The following is an 11,003-nucleotide window of genomic DNA, read 5'->3' as shown; positions in this document are numbered from 1 at the left end:
ACAGATGATGCATTTTTCTTGCAGTACACAGGATTTCTTATATTAATTTTCATTAATACAAGGCTGCCCCCCCCCACCACCACATCATGCGGCTCCTGCCCATAAATCATGCAGTAACGATTCCCACAACTCAACTGTGATCATGTGAATGCCTGCAGTGAGTGACCAGAGTTGAAGATGTCAAGCTCTGAGAGAAAACCGGAGCGCTCACACTGATCCAAGACAATGGAGCTGGGGTAGAAAATAAGGCTTTAAGAAAAAAAAAAAGAGCTAGTTTCAGTTTTTCAATTTACAGGTACTCATACTTTAACATTTGCTGTTTTTTCTTCAATATGTGACAGTAACAAACATCTGTATTGCTGTTTTCTTGAACACACGATGCCTCTACATTTATCCAGCTGCCAATCAACTGTCAAATCAGCATTTTCTGGTACTTTTAAAAGGATAAAACCTGCATCTTCCTTTTTGACTCATGTGGAGAAATAGTCTAAAATAATTAAATGAAAATGTACAATATATCATTGGTTAAATCCAAAGAAAGTCATCTGTGGTGAACCTGAGGCTCTCCCTTCTTATTTCGCACATCAGAAATCCTCCTGGACTCCACAGCACTCTTGCTGTCTGCTGCATGTGAAACACTAACTACACATCCACCTTACCAGGCTTTCTCTAAAAGGCCAGCACTTCTTTGAGATCTGCTAGAAACAATTACCTGGTAAAACCTAGAGCCTAATGCATTTGTTTAAAAAGTCTGCTTTCAGGAGGAAAGGAATCAGACAAAGACCTAAAATCTACACAACTGAGAATGACTCATAAGAGAGAATTAACTCAGGTTAAACATTTTTTTTATAGAACAAAAAAAAGAAAACTAAAAGATTCACAGTTTTATTTATTTATTTGACTAATTTTTGTCTGTTAGTCATCAGTCTAGTTAAGTTGAGAAAAATCTATTGTCATTTTTTTAAAGATTAACAGCGGTGACGTGTGTGTGTCCCAGCAGCAGTAAAACACTACATTCAGTCCAGAAAATGACATTAACAGATGTTTGTGCATGTGAACTGTGAGACCTTACACCACAACCTTGTCTTTCAATTGAAGTGCTCAAGTCTGTGTGCGCTTTTTATCTGTACAGCGACGTTAAAAATGTGTGCTCTGCTACAGCTCTGTAGATTGATCAATTTCTGAGCTCATGTTCTAGCTCTGCTGCCTTCCTCATCATCAGTGAAGGTCCTTCGTCCTATCGAGGGCTGAGCCAGCCTTGAACCACTCTATTAGTGTCTCACTGAAGGTTTGTTTCTGAGAGATGGACTCCTGTCCGCCATTGTTTGCTTGACCACTGCAGTCAGCGGCTGGAGGATGACAAAAAGGGTTCACAAATTTACAGCATCGATGTTTCATTAGTGCACACGCTTACTCACCTTGCCAGGAGCAAGTGATCTCAGGTCGAAGGTTGAGATCGTTAGAGAGAATTCTGTCTTAGTCTCTCGGGTCGTGAAAGTGAGCGGCAGGAGACCCTGCTGCTTCCGATTTGTCACTGTAAATAGTTGGAAACAGCTTATTTCATAAAAAAACAGCTGATACCAATGATGATGTTTCATGCACATTAGATTCTAGGTTAGATATTTTCAGTGTGTATGTTTGGCTGAACCAAGAAGGTGAACAAGCTATGCTGTATAAAACATCAGCAGCCGATAGTGTTAACATGCGGTGATCATTTTTGTCAACAATTTTCATCCAGATAAGAAAATGATACTATATATTCTGATCATAGACAGTTTTGATATTTTTACGAAGATATTTAAAGCTTAAACAATTAACATTTTTTTTTTTGCTTTAAAGGATTTTTAGCTCCATGTCTAAATCATCCTGAAGAGTTTGGAATAAAGTAAAAACATAAAAAAAACAGATAATACTTTTCAGCAAACTGGTAAAAATAAATACAGTAAATCCTCCTGTGCCTGTTATATTTCTTACTGTTGTTGCAAACAAGGTCTTGGCACACTAGAATATTCCAAAAAAGTCAACATATTAGTGTCTAATTCCGAATACACCATTTTTGGAATATGACCTGATTTAGGATGGCTGAAGTTTTAGTTCAGCTTTAAACCACAAGAAAAATCTGACTTTCTGACAATTTGAAGAAGAAGAATTAAAAAATAAAATACAAGAAATAAAAAAAAGATTTTAAGGTGACCTTAAAAAAGGTTTGATGGTTTTATATAATGAAGGAGAGAGCAGAGGTCAACTACATGGACATAACAACACCACTTAAGAACAACAAATGTTTTCAAACATATACAGTGTGCATTCATAATGAAAATGATTGGGGTCATTTCATTGTAGACTGCAGACACTGGGGCTATCCTGGATCCAGAATTGGATCAACATGAAAAGATAATCAGCACAGTGGAGCCATGGCCCACTTCTTTCTGACAAATCTGTCTGCCAGTTTTCACATGTCTGAACCATGCAGGCATGTTTCTATTCAAAACAATAGATTTGTGAGTCTGCTGAATAATTATGTTCACATCACGGAGAAGTAAAATGGATCTTTAGATTGATTTTATGTTTTAAAACTTTGTATAATCAGACTGTGAGGAGGAATAATTCCATTTGAACCCATTTTTCATATTTTTCATTTCAATGATAAAAGCCAGAAAAAAATTATTAATTTTCATTTAAAAAAGAACAATCTTACTATCTAGATTCATTTTTAGGAAAACACATTAATGGCACACAATATTGGTGGTTAATTAAGTAAAATATCTGCATCTTGGTCAGCATAAAAAAGGTCTTACAAAAAGCTTAACTTATCAAGTTCTGATTTGATTTTACAGCCTTGACAGATGTGATGGGATCAACATGATGTCATGATTTCACAAATGTTACCTAGCAACAAAACTGGGATAGGATTCAACTAATAAAATCTTAAAGAACAAAACCTGTCGAATTTGATTAATATCTTCTTCGGAGTGTTTTATTTTTTTCCTTGAATAAACTAAACTGAACAATAGTGAACTTCCATCCATCCATTTTCCTGACTGCTTCATCCTTTTCGGGGTCGGGGGGGGCCGGAGCCTAACCTGGCTACTGAAGGGCGAGGGCGGGGTACACCCTGGACAGGTCGCCAGTCTGTTGCAGGACCTCAATCACACACACATCCACTCTCACAGTCACACCTAGGGACAATTTAGAGTCACCAATTAACCTGTGAAGCATATTTTAACACGCAAGCTCCACACAGAAAGGTCCCAGCCGGGAGTCGAACCAGGGCCTTCTCGCTGTGAGGCAAGAGTGCTAACCACTGCGCCACCCTGCAGCCCACAATAGTGAACTTTGAGCTTTAAATACATTAAATGTAGTTTATAAGAATTTAAACTGCCTCCTTACTTTGTTTAAACAAATACATAAATAAACCCCAACATGAAGATTTTGAAACTTTTTAAGTTGTCATTTAAGAAGTAAAATGAAATATAAATATTGGAACCAAGGTATTTGTATCAACCAAAAATGTTTGACAATACCAGGATATCGACAAAAATCCATGGTTGTCCCCATTTACTGTCATTAGCAGTAAATGCACTGGTCGTTTGCAATAAAGTCTGTAAATATTAACAGTGGAATGTTTTCCTGTTCAACAAAAAGAGAGTTTGGATCTCCATTTTCTACTTTTTTTTTTAAACCAATAGCTAAAATATTTTAAGAGAAATACTCTTACTTGTCTGTGTTCACACTGACTGTGGATACTGGCAAAAGTTGTGATGATCTGTTAGCCTGAGATTAGCAGATAAATAATTTAACTTTAAATCGAAAAGCCTTCAGTGTCATCTGATGTTAAAGTTAAATGTAAAGAATATTCCATTTAATAACATATTTAAAAAATACAATTTCCATCCTCTTCTTAGATTTGTAATGTTTATTCAAGTCGTTGAGAGGTCAAGTGAGTCTGATACCAGAAAGAAAAATTCAGAACCAAAATACAAGACTAATTATTCTGTTATAATTTAATATTTCATTATAAAAATGACTACTATGTCAAAAGGTAAATAAATAAAATATTCAAATGGCCCCAAAAGAAAAAAAAATAAGTGGATGGAACTCCTTTTTATCATTGTAAATGGTTTTAGTTGTGGAGAGGAAAAGCTTCCAGTAGAGGTCAGTATTACAACAAATCTGAAGAAGACAACTTGTTGTTGAACTACTGTAATAAAGAGGATGATTAAGGTTGTGAAATGTATTTCCTGGAAGTATTCTACATAAAGAAATAGTTAAATCCAGTTCAACAGAGAAGTAAACATCTGTAATATAAATAAAATTAAGCCTTTAGGGTGTGGGAGGGGTCTACAGCAGTATCTGTTGCTTGTTGAGAAAAATAGTATCAGAAGTTTTTCTAGTTTTTCCAAAAACCTTCAATAACCTCAGAAAAAGATGTTATATTTGTAATTTTTTTGAAAAACACACAACAGACGCCTGAAAGTCCACTTAGTTAGGCCAAAAGATCAATATCAGGTAGAAAATACTAATAAAGATGTACAAAGAGAAGAAATATATTTCAGGTGTTTCAAAACTAAAAAATGGTTGTTGTTTGACTGAGATCTGCAATTTGGAAATCTGGTTCTAGTTATTAGCTATAATCCATAAAACTACATGTGAGTGTCCCTCTAAGACTACGGTCACACATCCCAAAATGCCACAGTGCAGTGACCTAAACGCGTGTTTTTTTAAAATCGGCCAGTGGCCACGTGGTGGCATTTGTAATCAGGCGGCAGCAGTAGCTTTTCACACGTCGCGCGATGGAAGCCTAGGTTTTAGAAAGAAGGTAAATCTGAGCAGCGACCGGACAATTTTTTTGCACCATTCAGTGACCACCCGGGCACATTTGGAGTTTGCGTGGTGGCAGGCGGATGGCAGGAAGGCAGCAGTGTAACAATTGACTGATGGGAGGGTCTCTCAGGTCCCTAAAAGTAATTTACGACTGTCACAGTCCACCAAGAATGCATTTTTTTTTGTGCCCTGCACATATTTACTTGTGCACAGAGAATGTCCGAGCAGTGCGCGATTGCACAAGCACTGGAAACATTGTCCTGGGCTACCAGGCGGCTGCCCGCAGGTGACACTTGATATGGACGACTGCTGTCATTTACACATCGTCCAGTCAGAGCTCCTGTCGGCCACTATTCTGTAGCCACCCAATCTCATAATGACATCATCCCCGCCTGATTGACAGCCCCCAAACTGTCACCTTCTGTATTCATGACCATGGCAACAATTTTACATGTTCTCCCTGTGCATGCGTGGGTTTCCTTTGGGGACTCCGGCTCTGTTCAAAAACATGCTTCATGGGTTAAATGGCGACTCTAAATTGTCCCTAGGCTTGAATGCAAGTATGTACTGTATGGGTGTGTGATTGTGGCCCTGCAACAGACTGGCGACCTGTCCATAGTTTATCCTATCTTTGCCAGGTTAGGCTCCAGCAGCCCTCTGACCCCAAAAGAGATAAAACAGGTTTAGAAAATAGATAGATAGCTAACAATTGAAAAAAAAATTGCAATCTCCCTATGCCTCCAATTGTGCAGTGGCAGTTGTACAGTTGTATATAGTTGGATATGTGATTGCAGCATGAAGCTATGTCCACATCGCCCTTGGTAAGCAGCCACTTTTCAAAAAAAGGTTTTATATAAATGGCCGTTTTGGGCTTCCACAATCAAAACCAGTATGTTCACGTGGACCGCTCTCAGGCTATTGAACAGAAGTTGAAAGCTAAACCAGGTTGAACTTTGACCAATAGGGACTCGGGTTTAGAAGTGGTATATGGAATACGTCCCTTAAATTCACGGAAGTTTGAAAATTGATCATTCAAGAAGCCACTTTTGGCATGTCCTCAGAACGCATGTCACATTTTTAGTATGTACATAGCTTAACCTTTTAGCTCCAGTGTTAATTTTCTTTGACTTCTCATAACACCTTTACCGTACAGGCGAATCCACTAGAATTCTGTTGACGACCTAAACGGTTTAAAAGTTATCTTATATCAAAAAGTGTGTTATTTAGGCGTTGCCGGTGACATCTCCGTTGTTAAAGGGTTAAGTTGTTGAATGTTCTGCAAAAGCAAATTCCCAAACTTCACATGGTAAAAAAGGGCAAGAACAGGCTAAGTAAACGAGAAAAAATAAAACCCACACATAACCCTTAGAAGGAAAAAGCACTCTGTTAGTCCAATCCTGTGGGAGTATCAATCGAAAATTATAATATGTTGAAAAAGGTGATTAATCTGCCTTTGAACACGAATCTTGACAGTGCCAGCATCCTTCTGATCCTCTGCTGTCAAAACGTCTAAACCGATTAAACACTTTTGTGCGATTCAGACATTTGATTCAACACATTTAAACAGGTGCAGCTATGGTTGTGACCAACAAGTATTTCTGCTTTATTGCCCTCATAACAGGCGAGGAAATGAAAGAACTCTCCTGGTGCTTCCCCATTCGGGCTCCCGACTGGCAAAAATGTCTGCATTTTCGCACAGCTAATCCATCACCCAAACCAATGGCTCCCCAGACAAATGAAGACAATTATAAACAAGTGGAAATTTGGGCCATCTGCCCCTTAACAACCACAATTTGCACACTACATTACACTTGGGGTGAAGCACAAACATTAGGAGGAAGGATCATCAACTCGGAGCTCTGTGTGCGCTCATGAAACGACAAGACAACAACACGGAGGAACCCTTCTCAGCTTGTGATGATGATAAAGATTTACACAGTCTGGAATTAGTTTTCCAAACAGATAACTAGTTTACATAGAATAACATCAAAGCAACAGTGTTATTAAAGCAGAAAAACGGGACTTAAAGGAACCGTGGACAGTAGTAGCTTGAGTGTCCATTCTTTTCGTACACACAGGTATGTCAACAAAAGCTGGACAGCTAGCTGCAGATGGCGTCTCCATTTTCTAATCACCTTAATGAGGATCTGCATAGAGGTCTTTGTCAAAGAGCTCCAGCAGCTGCAGATGGTCACTGGTCGGTTTACATTCACCTGCAGCGCAAGTGAAAAGTACGATTTAAACGCTCTTCATTTCAAAAATGAAAATTTCGATTGGTCATTTTTCCAATTAAACCAAACTCCAGTTCTTTGCTGCTCTACCTCCACTGAGCTGCTCTCTGCTGGTGGGTGTCCTGTTCTGGGTGAAAGTCTCATTACTTGCTCATCGCTTAAAGAAGGTCTCAGCTTGAATTTCTCCCCACTCAGAGCAGTCAGGTGGTCGGTTTCAGGATTGAAGTTGAGTGTCCTGGCACAAACCTTTCAGCAAAACTCTAGTGTTCATTCTAAAAGACCCCCTCCAATCATGTTTTGATCTTCTTCAAAGTGTTCCCAGTGGTCTTTTATTTAAAGATTCTACTGATTTAGCCTGAATTAAATAAAAAAAACTGTGAAGAGTTCATTAGAAATTCATCTTCGAGTTGTTGGTAAAACTGTAGGGGTGGAGTAAACCCATTCCCACTTCCCGTAATCCATCTGTTTACAAATTTTCCCGCCAGCATACAACCCCTCACAGCCCCAAGATAACATTACCGATGCAACAAAAAAGGTGAGCATTATTGAAGCTATCTAGCCTTACAGTTTTGATCCAGATACCAGCTCAGACAAGGAAAACAAAGACATACATGGATCTATTTGTCTGAAAGTGGGTGCATCCAAATGGAGTGGAGCCCGGAGCTTGTGGCTTCCTGATTGTAGCTTCTGCATCACAGCTACAGGCTTTTTCTAACAGCATGTTTTCTTTGTCTTGTCCTCATCACAACAATTTAAATACAGAAATGCTCAAAAATGCAGTTTTAATCTCAATGTTTTTATATACATCCCCCATAAGAAAAATGGCACAAAAACTTGATTTTCATTCAAACTCTTGCTTTACCGCTTGCATGTCAGACTCATGCATCCATCTGTCTCAATAGTGGCTCAGATCTGTTCAGATCTTGGCGTACTTGTAAACTGTGCCTTGTATTACAGACCTTCATCTAGGGACAGTTTGGCCAGAGAAGCGACTTTGCTCATTTCGTCATAGCTGGAATTAGTGTTTTAAAAGTAGTTATAACTAAAAGAAAAATTCTGAATGAAACACAAGAGTATTGATCAAAATCTTTTCATTGACAAGATTTCTGCTGTATGTGACCTTGGTGTGCAAAGTCAAACTAGTTTAACAATCAGATCATATAACATCTACTCAGTATAACAGCAAATGGGTACAAAAAAGAAATATCAAATTTCACTCGAGCAGGCATTTAGGAAGCTGTACGTTACAGCTGTGCCGCAAATACTGACCGGTTTTAACTTCCAGGGGCAAGCCATGCTTCTGCGCAGTTAATGAATATAGCCCCTTTATAGAACTGCGCAAGAATACGCCATTCCAAGAGTCAGCTAACGCCAGAGATAGAGGATCTTATTAAAGAAACTAAACCTAACACTTATTGTGTCAAAACTATGAAACAAAGTGGGATTATAGTTTTCACACAGACACCAAAGCAGGTAAAACAACCATGTATGGTACTGACAAGGAGCCAGACAAGTCACATGCATTCATACATTAGTAGTTTTGGGATGACTTGTTTGGATTTCTCTATCAGCTTTAAACTTTAAAATCTTATTTAAATTAAATTATTAAGTTCCCCAGCTTTCATTACTGTTGCATTTACCATCAACAGTTTTGATAATTAGTGTTTTGATTCTGAAAACACTCTAAAGTAATGAAATACAATAATACTTTGCATTTAAAAGCCCCATATGAATTGTTTGTAAGTCAACTTGTATGGAATGTAGTCATGATCTGTGAAATGTTTTAGAGTGAGAGCATGAGATGTGGTTACAAAAGAGGTTTTAAAGATCAAATATTACTGTAAAACCGAACAATTGAGTGGAAGCCTTTATCCGCTGTTTGAAAGTAGAAAGAATGTGACACCACAACAAATTGCTGACCATGAAAAATCAATTTTAGTCGACTTCACATATGAATCTTAGGAGACTCGAGACAGCAGACTTATTTAAACATAAGAATTTAAAGAAGATACTGGTACTAAGAGTCCTAAAAACTATCGACTTGAGAGGGTAAACACTGATAAAAGATTATAAAGAAAAGGTTTTTTTGTTGTTTGTTAGTTTGTTTTTTTGCTTTTTTTGTTATTTTTGAGTTTTATTTCTAGTTTGTTTGAAGATATTATCTTTAACATTGTCACATTATTTAGGTCACAAGATAGAAGCCAAGCAAAACATCTGGAGTAGATTGTGACAAAAAAGACAAGAGAAACACGACAAACTTTAGTATCGCAACATTTATCATATTTTGTTCTTTGGTATATGTTGTTCTGTTTAGTTTTGTCTGAAAAAAACATTTTTCATAGTGTTTACACCTTAATAAGAGTGTTACAAGTAATTTAAATAAGGCAAGTGTAATGATTTTGCTATTTTATATTTAGGTCAAGAAACAAAAAAAAAATCAAAAAACTTAATGTGAGACCTTATCTGATATGGAGTTAAGTAATATTTAACAATAAGGAGGTAACGCGCGCAAAACTGATTTAACCCTAAATAATAAAAAATAACTTCCCCTTGTTTTCACCATGCATAGAGCAAGTGGCGCCGGCTCACTTAAACTGCTGCTAAACTAATGTTGAAAAGCATATGTGGGGTTTTAAATAACAAAAGAGTTCTTTTTGCTCGCTGTCAGGTCCGACATCTATTTGACGATAACGGCTGCTCGTTCTTATGGGGTGCATCTGACTCACACAATTACAAAACCACTCAGCCCAAAAATGTGAAATTATTCCCGTATAAACAACTAAAGAAGGTGTTTTGGAATAAAATTACGTTTTCTCACCCCAAAACCTGCCTACAGTCAAGCAGTGAAGCGACATTTTGTAGTTCACACAGCAAACAATGTCGCATGAATATGACGTCAATAGCAAATAGTCCAAAAACAATACATATGTGGAAACAAATTTTAAAAATCCCTCTCAGCTATTACTTTATAGTAAATAAAACATTGTAATCTGATTAACATATGTTTAAAAGGTAATCTTGAAAAAAATGTATTCATATTCATAAATAAGATTTTTATTTCTGATACAACCAAAGCAATTTTCAATTAATTGTGCATTTTGTTTTTTCTTTGCATACTTGGTCAGCAACACATGTAATATTGAAGCCAGAATTAGATTTTTTTTAAAGATTTTAAGATTTTAAAATGTGTATTCAATGTTTTTGAGCAATAAAGTATTGCTCATAGTCAATGTTAATAATACAACAATTTACTTTATCATCAATTTCAAGTAATATTTATGACTTCAAAGCATGAAACAAATACATTTTTTTTCTTCATTTAATTTTGAAACAGAATTTGGAGTTTTTTATTTGTGGTTAGTTGGGAAATTCTATCCAAATCTGTACACATGAAAAAAAATAATTTTGCTATGATAATACTTAAAAAGTACTTAATGCTTTTACATCCTTCCTGATTTGTAAAATGAAAATATACTCCAAAAAATATATTCATAAAAGGAAAATAACTAATCTAAACACCTAGTTTAAAAATAGCTGAAAAACACATTTGATATCAAGAACTTCATTTCCCAGATGACCCAGCTAAAAGTTAGGTTTGTTTAACTGCGGCAGCCCAATAATCTGCGGGTCTCGCTCCATTTCAGCCAATAGAGACTCTGTTGCTATCACTACCTATATTTTTAGTACATTTTATTATCACGCAGAGCCTACAAGTATCGCTCCGCAATACAAAATAGAACCAATGCGAAACATTTGGATTTTTATTTTACATATGTTTTATGCTTCTGGCATCTATAGGATTATATGTCAACCTCGGTAGAGTCTTGATTAAAAATATTAGCCTTATAAAATTGACAATTTTTGACTAAAATATGTGACTTTATCTTTGAAATTTGCACGACACGCAACAGCAAAAGGATGGCAGAATGATTGACAGCTGACGAAAAA

General features: G+C 36.8%; 1 protein-coding gene across 1 annotated transcript; it reads right to left on the bottom strand.

Annotated features, from left to right (window-relative positions):
• Window positions 1-6: 6 nt before the first annotated feature.
• LOC112145923 (probable aconitate hydratase, mitochondrial) lies at window positions 7-9,944 on the bottom strand. The gene is made up of 3 exons (XM_024271411.1): window positions 9,874-9,944; window positions 1,419-1,534; window positions 7-1,349 (listed from the first exon to the last, which is right to left on the bottom strand). The coding sequence occupies exons 1-3, from the start codon at window positions 9,908-9,910 to the stop codon at window positions 1,272-1,274; spliced, it is 231 nt and encodes a 76-aa protein (XP_024127179.1). The 5' UTR covers window positions 9,911-9,944; the 3' UTR covers window positions 7-1,271.
• Between the last annotated feature and the right edge of the window lie 1,059 nt (window positions 9,945-11,003).

Source organism: Oryzias melastigma, linkage group LG8 (assembly GCF_002922805.2).
Source record: "Oryzias melastigma strain HK-1 linkage group LG8, ASM292280v2, whole genome shotgun sequence".
NCBI lineage: Eukaryota > Metazoa > Chordata > Actinopteri > Beloniformes > Adrianichthyidae > Oryzias > Oryzias melastigma.
This window is presented reverse-complemented; position numbering and strand designations above follow the sequence as displayed.

What these genes read in the sequence shown, in the direction of transcription:
- LOC112145923 (XM_024271411.1), bottom strand. Translation starts at nt 9,910, where the DNA reads ATGTCGCTTCACTGCTTGACTGTAGGCAGGTTTTGGG. An exon ending in GACTGTAGGCAGGTTTTGGG is followed by an intron (nt 1,535 to 9,873) that starts GTGAGAAAACGT and finishes AACTATTTACAG; the next exon opens with TGACAAATCGGAAGCAGCAG. An exon ending in GATCACTTGCTCCTGGCAAG is followed by an intron (nt 1,350 to 1,418) that starts GTGAGTAAGCGT and finishes GTCATCCTCCAG; the next exon opens with CCGCTGACTGCAGTGGTCAA.